Below are 14,301 nucleotides of genomic sequence, written 5' to 3'. Positions count from 1 at the left end.
CATCACACCTAGACAGAGCAAAGGGTCAGACAGATTACCTGATCCAGTAATTTATGCCTTTGTACTCTGGAGCACAATGAGGCAACTGTCATGATGCTGGTGCATACAAGCAGAAAGTTATTTTAATTGAAAATGGACAGGGAAGGATAACAGCAAATGGAAGAGGCCATTGCCAAAGAATGTTTTCAAGATGGGTACAGCTGTAAAAAACTAGTGTAATTATAAAGAATAGATAAACAGTGCATTCAAGTTAAAAGCTCTCTCATAAGAATAAGCACAGATGTCTTAATAAAGCTGACCTTGAAGAAATAACAAAATTATATAATTTTCAGAATTAGGTGTAGAACATCCAACAAAAAACAAAACAAAACACTAAGCTTTCCTAGCCTTGCTCTCTTTCTATCTACTTACTACAATACTTGACACATTAGAAGTATGATCCAATGCTCAATTACTTTAAAAGGAAGCTGGACCATAGCCTAAATAGATACATTTGATATGTTACCTTACTTTGTCTAACACCCAACTTTGTGTCTCACTCAGAGGCTCAGCATGCTGGCAACATCATAATCACCACAGAGATCGGAGCACTAAGATTTTAAAATCTCTTCAATATTCTTTAAAAAGAGGCAAATATATTATAGCCTTTAGCAGGTACTGTTGGATATTTTTCAATAAAACACACAAGGTGTTTAGAACCCAGAGGAATATCCTCCATAGAATACCTTTAGTGCAAATTATACCAGCTGTCAATATCAAATACTTGACAATGTGTCTTAACTTTTATCAAGGCAATTGAGGAAGCAAAACAAATTGAACCATAACCAGAAGCGTCAGGCAGTAAGAAAGCAACAAATTTTTTGTACACGCATGAGAAATACATTAGCTCTGCATGCACAGAAGTCTAGGATGTGAGCCACTGCAAGAATGTTTTAGTTATGCTTCTTGGGCCTGATCCTCCCAGACATGCATCTGGAACTCTGATTTCTCAAATGATCTGGAAATAAATGGCTTTCAGGACTGGGCCTCTACTGGTTTAAGACAGACATTCACATAAGTTTTAAAATGTATTCAAACCCAAAGGCAGTCTAGTCTGGAATTTGGAAGATGGTTTTACTCCAAAACCAATAGGATGCAGCCAACAAGTTCAACTCAACTGCCAAAAAAAGCATGTGAATAGTTCCACTTATTTTACACTAAAGCTATAGCATATGTATGTACATCAGGAAGCTGACTTTAAAAACAGCACATATTATGTCCTCATAATGGTGAAGTCAATCAAGTCTGAGAAGTAAACTAAAGGAGGTTCTCACACCATACATATCTGCTCTGTATATCCTATATAGTCTTAGAAAACAACATGCCAATCTTCACATTATGGACCAAGCAAAATCATGCTGCTAGGTTTCTTAAAAAAAAACAAAAAAACAAAAAAAACCCCTACTTTTTAAAGAGTCTATATTTAAAGAGACATTCTCAAATTTCCTGAACTTGAGGCTCCTGGTTGACATACACTTACACACGAGTCAGTGCCCAAACGAGAAGCCTTTGTGCAAAGCGTGTATACGAGACATCTAAATGCACTCAACTTCCCCCTCCCACACTCCATAAAGACACAGGCCTTTAAGAGAAGGCTCCAAAACATGTTCAAATGTTTTAACAGAAATCAGATGCAAAACACCTGCATTTTAAGTTAGCATATATTTTACTGTCTCAATCACAGCAACCTCATACAGTAAGATACACAAAAAATAGAGCATGGTATCACTTGCAATTCAACACAGTTTTGTACTACAGTATTCAATGACAGATATAAACACAGGACTTTTCCTTTTTAAAGCAAATATAGTAGTCCCTGCTATGTTCACTGTGTAAGTTACGTGGCATCACAGTTTTAGTTAATTACTGTAGTGAAAGTAGCAATATGGAAGTTGAACTAGTGAACTAGAAGGTACATTGTATAGCAGCCAAAACAGGCATGACACTTCAGAAAGATGAACAGAAAAAATAACTACCAAAATGAGAGCCACCCTAACAGACTGTATTTTAGTAGTAGTTTTAGTAGTTGTTTTAAATTCTGCACTATATACATACTGTATCTACATGTGTTCTATTTTATACATATATATATATACACACAGATACACACACACACACACGTGTATTTATAAAAAAGCCATTAAGATTTTGAAAACCTTATCATTCATTTAAGCAATACTGAGCCTAGCTCAACAGTTCCCAAACTGTGGGTCACAATGCACCGTCAGTACATGGGGTCACAGAGGACAGACACCATTTTGCTCCATGCAGCATGACCTTGCACATACAGTGCAGACAAGGTCGCAATGCATGGAGCATGCCATGTTGTTCTACAAAATGGCATCTTCCATGTTATCTGGAGTCCTGGCAGGAAAGAATTCATTAAAATGGGGTCATGCCAACAAAAAATTTGGGAACCCCTGCTGTAGCCTTCAGAGTCAGCAAGATAATACATGTTTATAACATTTCCAGTTGCAGTCACTGGATTTGTCTTCTGATAGCTAACCACATGCCATTTACTTTATATCTTAATGCAAGTCACAATAGCCTCTCTTAACCTTCTACAAAATCAAGTTTCACTTTTTCTTTTGTATATCTGACACACTTATGGCTAAAATATTTTAGTAAGTTCACAATATTAACCTATTTAATTCCCCTCAACCCAAAACAATAAGACAAATTTGGTGACCAATCATTCATGCATGTTTTTCCACACAGAGTCAATGGATATTTGAAAAAAAACAAAAAACCTAGAATCAAACTGTTCAAAAACGTATTATTTTAGTGCAAAGTGGATTAATTTACACTTTAAATAATTTTAGATATTTTAAATGTTTGATTCCAATACTCAGATTAAGTTCCCCAATATTTTGTCTTAACTAGCTTGTCTGAATGTAAAAGAAAATAAAAGGGGGCTCTTGCAGATTTTCTTTTCCTCTAAGACTAAAGTCTGTCCATAGAAGATGCAGTTTAATTTATTACATGTTCTGTGGGCCAAACTGTACAGCACCCCGCACAATGGAATCCTGGTCTAGGACTAGGGCTCCTAGGCACAGTCATATAAATAAATAATAAGTTCTACTGCCAGTTCTACTGCCCAATTCACGTCTACAACTGATGGATTTACTCCAATGGAAGTCATACAAGCTCTGTGAATTTTAATCAGATCACTGCCTTACCTGCTGAGCTATGCTATAGACTTTGCAGTGGATTTAGATGCAGAGTGTATCATCTATGCATACATAGTTCCCATAAGCATAAGGGAAGAAAATGCGCACTTAGGCCCAAAATCCCGCAGTCCTTACTCAGGTAAGACTCCAATTAATTTAGGAGAGGTCTCTCCTGAGTGAGAGCTTTGAGTTCTTTAAAGGAGGAAGCAAAGAAAAACTCTTTCTAAGCCAATAATATCAGTCTGCCACAGTGACTGTAGTAAACCATGAAATACAGTACATGTAAAAAACAAACAAACAAAAACAAAGGGAAGCCATCCGAACAAATAACCCAGAGAGGCTTCATAGTTACAATGATTTTACCACTTTTAGAATTCAACACATTGAATCTATTTATTAAAAAATAAACTGTTTCCAAATCACCTATTTACAGTACAAAGAATGGGATTTAATAAATGTGCAACAGAAGATGAATAAAATCAGTACTCAACTGGAAAGACAACACTCCAGGCATAATTTAAGTGACATGTATACAGATTCACCTTTTAAAGATACCACACAGTAAAAACCAGTAGGATGGCAATACTAGAAAATAAAGCAAGAACTCTTTTCAAATTCAGATTGTATAAGTTTGAGATAAACATCTTGGGGGATGGAAGGGAGAAGAAGAAACATGAAGACATGAAGAGGAGTTGTCCCGGTGTTTACATTTTAGAGCTCAGGAAATGCAGCCAAACTCTTCAAAAATTAGTCCTTTTTGGCAACCAAGCAATTTGCAAATACTTCCTGCAAGTATTTTAAAGTTACTCTATCAAAACAGACAGTGATTTCACAATACACTGAAAATGTTGCTCTTAATTTCTTGATTTTATACTGTTATGTAGTTTTATTTGTGTGAGGCAATAACTGCAATGTAATAACAAAAGTGTGGTGTCATTTAAAGTGCAACAGCTGCCAAGTTTTAAAGGAAAATGTGCTCTTCTCTCCCATCTAATTGAAAAGCAGTTATCGGATAAGAATCACCTAAATGGTAGCAGCATGAACTCTAATGTATATGCAGCATTTGTGAAGCCACTAAAACTGAAACTGGCACTAATCATTGAAATGTATTTCCAAAAACTGCACACATCTGGTTGTTTTATATTTACATATAAAGAGGTCAGTATCATATTTGTTACCAGTGAAATCAGAAAATTCCATGTGTTTTTAGCCCTTGTTTATCCCCTCAAACACAGATTTTCAAGTTTATCTATAAACAAGGTGGGGCAGCTGGGTTGATTTATAGTTTAATTGATTGTTAGGCATGAATCTGTGTAGCTCACTCTTTCTACAGCAGGGATCATAATAGTAAGCATTGAGGCAAGCATCACATGAGACTTTTGAACAGAACGTGCATGTGTTTGCAGCTCCAGATCGGTTACAGAAGCTACAGCGCAGGGTGCCTGAAGGCTTGGATTTTGAACTGAGTTGAGCAGCTCTTTCTTGACTCTGAGTCTGTAATGCGTACTGAGATTTCTCTCTTAAAGCAGAGCCAGGAGACAAGCCATCATTTGGAATTGTTTTGCTTGAATAACTGCTCTGTTTCACTGCTGGATATTCCTGCCTATAGATGAGCAGATTTTCACACTTTTGGCAAACAGAAGTGCCGCAAGTTATGCCACAATTCTGGCACTTGAGGGAAGTTGTCTCTTTGGCTAGATGCATACGTTTGTGGTAAATGGGATTGACATCATTTCTTATTAGCCATACATCAGGTTTACTAGCTTCTTGTCTTTTAAAGTTTAACATACTTCTAGAATCAGGATCAGTATATAAGTCTAAGTCTTCTTGAGCAGAAAAATAGGAGTTGTAGGGGACATTTGTTCTTAACATGCCATTGGGATGGGATGAAATTGGCAAAAATTCATCTGAACACCCATGTGGAGAGCTTGACATAGTAAGAAGAGATGGTGATGGACGTATTATTTCATCTTTAATGTCATCTTCTGTATCAACCAAAATTGGTTCTTTTCTGAGACTCAATGAAGTCATCAATGGTGGTTTCTTGTTTTCCCAATAGCTGTCATATGTATCCACGGATTTAGAAGGCTTGCTTACTTTTGGCTTGAAGTAATCTTTAGAGGCTCTTTCACTAGCAGATTTCTGAAGAACCATGCGTGCCATAGAAGTGTTCAAGTTTTCTTTGCATTCTGTGCGCCGTTTCATAGCTTCTGAGCAGCCTCTTACATCTTCATTGCTATTTTTTCGCTCATTTACAACATCAAGCTCCGAATAACCTTTATCCTTCACTTGCAAGTGAATTTCAAGCAGTTGTTCACACTCTATTTTTGCCAAAAAGAGTTCAAATGAAACCATTCTCACATGGAAGTCATCAACCAGCTCTTTGAGCTTATACATGGTTCCCAGTTCTTGGACATACCCCATGTAGTTCAGAATCTGTCTTACATCCTCCTCAGGTAGTGTGGACTTTATATAATAAACAAAAGGTCCCGTGTAGGTCTGGAAGGGGGAAAATAAAGGAAAAAGTTAGGTTATAAGCTCAGTGGTGGACTAGATGCTCAGACACTACAATGCTGGGTACAATATAGGTACCTTGTGAGTCCTATCTAATCAATCTATGACAATCAAAGACTACGTGTACTCCACAAAAGTTGAACGCAAATTCTGCAGCATTCCTGTTTGACAGACTAAACATTCTGCATCAGCTTCAGATAAATCCAAAAAAGAAAGGTTTTGCTTAAATTTGAAGACCATATGATCAGCATGTAATCCTCCTGTTATTAAATTGTTTATTTTATGCTTCCCCTAAGTATTCCAGTTTTAATGTACCAGAAATTGAATTTACAACACAACTGCACTGTACAAGCTTTGGGGGGGGAAGGTGGAGGTTTCAGAAGCGGGTAGTGGACAGCTAAATATTTAAGAATCTGGAAAGTTGTGGCCATATTGGGAATATGGGATCACAAAATTAACTGGATATTTCTGCTAAAGCAGTCAGTGAAATAGTTAATGTTGACATTAAAAACTTATCCGATATACTGAAATGAACGATGTTAGTTCAAATCTCAGCAAATACTTCAGGATGTCTGCAGACCGGAGAGGAGAGTGCTGCATTGGTTTATGTTGTTCACATTTCAAAGGTTTTCTTCATACTATAAGTGTTTGAAACATTTTTAAATGACAGTTCATATTTGGAGCACACCTCTGCAGGAAGGGATGGATTTTATAGCAAATTCTGCAGCCATGAAGCATTGACAATAATCTGTGCTTCAGCTGCCCTATCTGTAATGGACGTAACATTTATTACGTGCATTTGCAAAGTGCCTCAGATGAAAGGTGTTTCACATGCTAATAATTATTAAGGACAGAAAATTCCTCAAGAGGAGGAGCAAGTCTCCTGGGAAAGAAGCTAAAAATACAAGCCTAAGATGCAACACGCATGTAAATACAAGTGTGTTCTAGGCCAACTTTTACAAAGGTCTATTAGGTACACTCTTTTCTAAACATCCAAAGCTATGGGATTACCCACTCTGAGAAACTCAAGAAGCACTTGCTCACTGATTCAGACAGAAAAACACAGCAGCCAAATGAATTATTTGCAACTTTGTGAAACACTGTCCCAAACTTATCTTTTATTTTTGGGAACCAACTGACCTTTCTTCTGAGCTGCTTAGCTTAATGCAAATATCTGGCCAGGGACAATCATAATATTTTAAAGCAAGGAGTTCACTCAAGTCAATTTGTACAACATACTTACAGTTTTTTCTTTCAAATGACTATGCGTCAAAAAGCTAATGAAGACGTCTCACTTCAAAACTTCTTAGTACTTTTTTTTTTAAACAAAATCTCAAACGTTGAGCTGAGGTGTAGCAGTGAGTGAAATATTTCAGTCTGACCAGAGCTAACAGCCTTCAATATTGTTGACAAAATTGACTCCAAAAGAGGATGATGGTTTACAGTGTTTGAAATGGAAGGTAAATTCTACATTTTCTTAAGCCTTAGTCATGTTTTATATATCAAGAGTCTACAGTAAAAAACAAGGCTTGTGGGGGACGACGAAACATATGGATCCATAAGAAATATCCCTTGTGATGCAACATAGCTGAGATGTTTGCTCTGACTGGAGTTCAAATCCTATACTGGGTCACAAGTGGAAATTATTTGGATCTGTCAACCTTATACATAGTGGTAAAAAGAACCACAATATATGACCAACGTCTACAATGTTAGCATCCCAAGAGGTGCCCTAGACTGGAATAGTCAAGATCTTACCACTCAGGACTTCAGTGCAATGAGGAATTAGACATATGTAGAGTTCTACAAGTCTGGAATAGTTCCCCCTCCCCACCTCTCCAAGATGTAATAGAAACTACTCAATGCACCATGAATTTTTTCTTTTAAAGGACACTGTCAAATAGTTTAGTATAGCTTTGTAAGGCTATATTAGAAGTATTTATAGGCAACTTTCCAAAAACAATTTTCTGTCTGGATTTAAAATTTCACCTACGGTGTTCACAACTCAAACACTGCAGCTTTGAACCAGTATAAATGAGAACCCAAAGACAAGACCAGACTCCAAACTGGCAGTGGAAGAGACGCTAACTAGTCTGCTTCCATGGTCTACTCTAAGCTGAGCTATATAAAAGTATTAAACAAATAGCACATATGATGAGAAGTATATTAGGGTTTTAAATACTATCAATCTCAAACAAAGACCCGACACAGGTAAGGAATTTGAAAGGACATTAAAAAAATCAAGGCTCCATGTGATCAGGAATGAAGAAAGATGTTCTTAAAACAAACTAAAGAAGTTTGCTTGCCATTGTGAAAGGAGTTGAGGTTCCCAATCCAGTGCCTGGTAAACAAGTGTCTACTTCACAAAACAGTGCACATTGCAATTAGTGCTAAATTAATAGCAGTGCTAGCAAAAAGGGCAAATATTGAGTGAACTTAAAAGTCAACTATCCATTCACCCTAGCGGTATTCCCCTGCCGTCAAAGTCAGGATACAACAGTAGGCTGAAGGGAGGGGGAGAAGCTTGCACTGATTCTGCTTTTGTTGTGCCTGTTTTATGGATACAGAGAGGATTTCAGACTCCAGGACTGCCTATCTGTCACCTTTCAGCAATGTAAAAAATACTTAGGAATAAAGTTAGATGAAACTACAAATCATTGTTCTAATGTATTACCACCATATGTGAGACTTCTTACCTTTATAGTTTTGAATTCCTTCTTCCAAGGGTAAAGAAAGAGATTAATTCCTACTATCTCCAGCATAGCGAATGCACTATGGAGAGAACGTAAATTTGAGGATTTCAGGGATCTTAGGGAATTTTCAGCCATATCATAAAATTTAATCAACCGGAATCTATAAAAGGGATCAATCTTGGGAAGGCAGAGTAAGGCTGATGCTGCCACTCGCAGATATTCATCATTAACAGGGCGCTGTTTGCTGTCAGAAGCATTCAATTTGGATTCATGGAACTGTACATACTTCTTAAATAAATCGTCTTTATATTTCGTATCCATTGAAACAGGACTTTGGCTCACTCTTGGGTGGCTACCTCGTCTCTTCCATGGTTATTCTGCAACAGGCGGATCACTGAGCCTTTTACAAGTTTTCAGTAACTGTGATTCTTCTGGAATAGAAAGAAAAAACAAAGACAAGTCATTACAGCTGTATTACTCCAGCATGCCTGTAATTCCACATACCCACAGGAGCCTGTGAAAGTGTGCATAGAACAGTGGATCCCAACCACAAACTCTTCAGGCTTCTGTAACCATGTAATAGGTGTACTGGTCTTTTGGTGCCCCCTGGAGAGCCCTTCACAGCCGTTGTACACTCTTCTCCAACTGCATCCTAGAACAAAGCCAAGCTAGAGACTGATATAGACATTTGGGAGTTAAATCCCAGCAATGGGTCCACAACAATTTCCCCAAGTCCCATCTGGCAAGGCATCCCTAGCCCCAAAGAAATCAGGTGCACGTGAGCCTAAAGAGAGCTTTTTGGTCCATAAGAATAGAATGGTTTGATGAGTAAAAGCAAGGGTGTGGTGCGATGAAAACAAAGTGACCTGTTTATATTGTTCTGGGGCTAATGAGTTAAATTGCATGAAGAGAACTATAATCAGAGACTTTTTAAATCTATTATTTTGCTTCTTCCAGAAAAAAAATATATAAACAAACATGAACTGCTCCAAAAGGGTTCTTTCTACTTAACTCAGGACTTCTGCTGTGATTCTCTCTAACTGCATGGACTGGACAGCCCAGCACGCTAGTCTTTCTATTTGTACCTTATCTGTAAGCCTCTGTATGCTCCTGATATCTTATCCAGCTGTGCATATCCTACCCTGCCAAGCAGGTGGGGCGGCTTGACATGCATCTTATAACTGTGGAAGAGGTCACATGCAACTGAACAAGAGGCAGGGGGCAGCAAGTGGCACAGCCAAGATTTTAGCCTGAAACTGGCAGTTACATTAAAAGCTGGGATCCCTACTTCTAACAGCTAGTAGGGGCCCTGCTTGGACCCGTTATGCTGGTGTAATACAAAACCTTCATTACTTATGCTTTTTACAAGTGTATTAATATTTGTGTTTCTACTTTAGCGACTTGATGGCTCCTGCATAGGCAAGCCCTTTACACTGGCTTCCAAATGCTACCGAAACTGAGATGTATTTGTGTGGCCCTGATGTCATCCAGATTCTACAGAATACAACCTCTCATTTTTAAAGAAAATATACTTCTAGTCCTTATGGTTGTGAAAACCTCCCAACTGTGAGCCAAATGTAAATCAATGGAGTGTTGTCTTTCTGAGTCTGCAGTCAACCTGAAACAATGACTCAAAAGTGTAAACTCCCCAACCCACATTAAGCCCATGTAAATGCCACCTGTAATTATTCAGTTGCTGATCATTTTAGCAGATGGGAATGAAGCCCGGGGGGGTGGAGGGGGAGAAGAGAGAGAGGATAATGAGAATTTCTGCTGGACAGAAGATGCATCAGGAAGAAGAAGAACAGGGTGGAAAAAGAGGACGAAGAAGAAAGAGAAACAAAGGTCCCAAATTTCAATGGTCCCAAATTCAAGAATATTCTTTCACCAAGTAATGCTGAATACAACAATGAGGAAGTGAACAAACAACAAGTTAGAAGTTGTTTACAAGCGATCTTTGTGCAAGCTTCCCTCTTGATATCAGTGAGAGTTCTGCTGTGAATTACAGGGAATATGGAGTCCTAAATTCATACCTCAGCCCAAGATCCACAAATAAAAATGCAATTGAGTCTTCTCCACAGGATGAGTTTAGTGCCCCTTCCCTAAAGTTATTTCTTTATTTGTATAAAACAGAACTGGACAAAAGCAGCAGAATGCCACTACTCAACCACCACCTCCCTCCCAAATTAAATAATTAGGCTATGCAAAAGAGCTCTGATTGTTTCCAATCAACTGGGACTTTCAAACCAGTCTTGATAAGAGACTTAAACTGCGAACAATCCTGCACTAGAATGGAGCTGGATCAGATATCCTAACCTCCATCTCTGTTTTCAAAAATTGTAGGATACAGCAGTTACATGAATGGGGCATTAAGATTAGGAAGTCCCCTAAAGACAAGTAAGTCCTTCGTAAAGATTTTATGAACTGTGACATTCATAATCATCTCCAGCTCCCATGACTTGCCATTTGTGGCAACAGGATTTCACAGAATCATAGAATATCAGGGTCGGAAGGGACCTCAGGAGGTCATCTAGTCCAACCCCCTGCTCAAAGCAGGACCAATCCCCAGTTTTTGCCCCAGATCCCTAAATGGCCCCCTCAAGGATTGAACTCACAACCCTGGGTTTAGCACGCCAATACTCAAACTACTGAGCTATCCCTCTCCCAATTTCAATCTCTAAGGCTTTCACCAACACTTAAAAAAAGAAGAGTATTGTATTGAGCACAAGAAAATGCTTAACACAAAAATGTTTTTGAATGTTAAGACATCCTAGATCATGATTAAGTTTATTAAAAGACAGAAGACTACAAGGTACATTCATGTATCACTCTCAACCAAAGCCATCAGTTTGCTTATAAACTGTAGTATTTCAGGTAAGAAGTGGTGTCCCAGAAGTACTAAAACTCTTCAAATGACAAAACTAAAGAAAACTAGCTGACATATTAAGCACAATAAGACAATAAATGTGCCACCTTCAGAAGTGTGATTACATTAGAAAAAGCTGAATTACCATTGGCAATTTCAGAGCAATCTATAGGGAAATCAAATAATTCTGTCCCACTAAGAATAAACAAAACCCACCCAGTCTTAGATTAGTCTTCAAAAAGGTTTCTAAATCATCTGAAAAGAAAAATCCCCTGACCCACAGAAGAAAATCCCCCTGCTATTTCTGCCATAAATCTTAACTACACAAATTGGTTCCATTCAAAATACTCATTAGCTCTTTGAATCAGGACTTTATAAGAGGGATTCCTTGACCCAGAAAGTGAGAACATAGCTTTCATATTACACTGAGCTACACAGCATGAAATGTGGCTGAACCATCAAAATAATTTTACCACAAACCCACAGGCATATCCCCTGAATAGCAATTTGAGGTTGAGAGGCTCATGCAACAGGGTCTCATCGAGCAGGCAGCTATTTTTATTTTAAACCGAATTCAACTGAACCTAAAAAATAAACTGACCCAGTGTACCCAGCTCAATCAGTTTCTGAACCTATAGCTAATTGAGTGAAACCCTGATCTAACCTAGCATCCTTCTCAATCCTGTTTCCATGGTATGCTGTTTGGGAAAACTGAGCTCTCTCCTCACTTAACATGTTGCCAATTCTACATTTTCAAAGAGAGCATTCTCCTGGAATATTCTTCCACTGCTAATCATCAGCTAATTCTGCCTCTGAGCCTTCCTGGGACAGGTACAAAGTCAGGAAAAACTTTATAAGAAATCATTGCTGGCCTTCAGTTATCTACATGGGCTCCCATCCTCTCCACTCCTTCAGAGTATGTTTACACTCAAAAACCAACCAACCAAACACCACAGCATCAAGCCTCAATTGACTCAGGCTACAGGGCTAAAAGTGGCAATGCAGATATTCCTGATCCCTCTGGAACTCAAGCTCTGAGAACTCTCTCCCTCCCCCCCTGGATTTCAGAGCTGCAAAACATCTATGCGGCTATCATTAGCCCGACAGTGAGCCCAAGTCTGTTGACTGGGCTTTGAGACTCGCTGCCATTTGGGAGTTAGGGGAATTTAATTATTTATTTTTGCAATGTAGATGGACCCTTAGGACCCTTTTCAAAACCTGCTGTGCATGAGATAGTCAGTGGAAGACCCTTGTCTGTATACACTACGTCGTGGCATGCGGTTCTTCCCATAGATCCCGAGGCTAGAAGGGAACATTGGGATCACCTCGTCTGACCTCCTGCCCAACACAGGCCATACAACGTCTCCAAAACGATTCCATGGGCAGATCTGTACCACCCTTCGCGGCATCTTCGCCCAGCCCCCCGGGAGGAGGAAGTCTCCGATCACACTACTGGGACTGAGGGAAACCAAGGGGAGCCCGAGATCTCTCGGGCCCTTCTGCACCTGTGCTTGGCGGGGCGCTGGGCGCCAGGGCTGCACCTCGCCAGACAAACCTCCCCCGGCGAGTGAAAGCGAAACCCAGAGCCCGCGCCCCGGGGGCCCGCAGCGGGGCCGGCCGGGCACCTCGCACCGGCAGGCGCACGAGAGCCGGGCGAAGCGGGGGGCGACAAGGACCCGCAGCGCTGACGACCAGGAGCCACCCGCGGGCACCCGAGAGGGACCGCCCGGGGACGGGCGGCTGGGACAGGGCCCTGCTCGCCCTCGGGGCTCTCCCCAGCTGGGGCCGCCTCACTCACAGCTCGCAACGAGGGGAAACCGGGCCCGGGTCCCGCGACCAGCCGCCGCGCGCCTGCAGGAAGCCACCGGTGCCCCGGCTACAGACCCCCGTCCTCGCCCAAGCAGCCGGAAGTGACCCCCGTGCGGGCGAGTGGGGAAGCATACGGACCCGGAAGAGCTTTGGCGCATGCCCAGTGCTCTCGGGAAGGACTCGGCAGCCGCCTTAGCTCGTAAGGGAGCTCTCCGCCCCTCTCCGCCAGCGAGGCCACCGCATGCCCCGCATGCCCCGCTCTCCAGCCGAAGGGAAACAGCGGCAGCCACAGTAACCCGGCAGCAAATCAGTTTAGGGACAAGAAGTGACGTAATACGGGTGCAGGTTCTCCTTGCGCATGCGCCACTCGTGGGCCTTGTGATGTCATAGAGGGGGATTTAAAGGGCTAGAGTAGCCTCGGGCAGGTCTTTTCCTGTCATGGTCTCCTGCCCTGAGGGCTCTTCCTATAGGCCTGCAGGGTGCCTGGGGCCTGGCTACCCCTTTGCAGCAGGGCCTAGGCTGGAAGTGGCCTGCTAAACAAAACTGGGCTTTTCACGACAGGGCGAGTCTGAGGGCAGGGTGCTGATTGTCCTGGGATGTGCCTGGCCACTGCCAGCCCAGCTGGAACTAGAGTCCCAGGTACTTCAGCTGGAGCCGTGTTTGGTGAGGGTGCCAATGGATCAGCCTTTGAGGCACTGCCTAAGGGCTTGGCTACACTATAAAATTTAGTTAATGTGAGTTGACGTACAGCCACGGCAGTAATTAAAGTGGTGTTTCACGTCCACACTATGCTCCTTCTGTCGATAGTGCGCATTCTCACCAGCAGTGCTTCCACTGACTGAAGTGGGGCATTGTGGCGCACTGACTGCTTGAGCCCTCCCCCCACTCCGCCCCAGGTCTAACAGCCCGAGCTGCTGGCCTGGTGCGGGCTCACAGCTGGAGTATGGGGTTGGCAGGTTCCCTGCAACACAGCAGCCAGCCTGTGAGTGCCCAACTGGAGCCAGGATTCTGGGAACTGACACCACACCACAGCAGCAGCCCTGGGAGCCTCATCTGCAGGCAGGATTCTTGGTGCTGCTAGGCTCCCAGCTGCAGAGCAAGGAGCCTACCAGCTTTGAAATTGACATTCTTGTCAGTTTCATGGAGGCTCTTATTTCATATTTTGGCTCCTGCTCCCAGGGGCTCCAGCTGTCAGCCCTGTATGGGACTG

The 14,301-nt window shown here is 41.4% G+C and overlaps 1 protein-coding gene across 2 annotated transcripts; it reads right to left on the bottom strand.

Annotated features, from left to right (window-relative positions):
* Positions 1–4,214: 4,214 nt before the first annotated feature.
* On the bottom strand, positions 4,215–13,405 carry SPATA2 (spermatogenesis associated 2). Of its 2 annotated transcripts, none has more exons than XM_073309447.1 (3): positions 13,230–13,405; positions 8,420–8,847; positions 4,215–5,708 (listed from the first exon to the last, which is right to left on the bottom strand). In XM_073309447.1, exons 2-3 carry the CDS (start codon positions 8,735–8,737, stop codon positions 4,455–4,457), a joined length of 1,572 nt encoding a protein of 523 aa, XP_073165548.1. In that variant the 5' UTR covers positions 8,738–8,847; positions 13,230–13,405; the 3' UTR covers positions 4,215–4,454. The 2 variants fall into 2 exon arrangements, with proteins under 2 accessions (XP_073165548.1, XP_073165549.1); XM_073309448.1 differs by lacking the exon at positions 13,230–13,405 and adding an exon at positions 13,081–13,220.
* Positions 13,406–14,301: the final 896 nt, after the last annotated feature.

Source organism: Lepidochelys kempii, chromosome 13 (genome assembly GCF_965140265.1).
Source record: "Lepidochelys kempii isolate rLepKem1 chromosome 13, rLepKem1.hap2, whole genome shotgun sequence".
Taxonomy (NCBI): domain Eukaryota; kingdom Metazoa; phylum Chordata; order Testudines; family Cheloniidae; genus Lepidochelys; species Lepidochelys kempii.
This window is presented reverse-complemented; position numbering and strand designations above follow the sequence as displayed.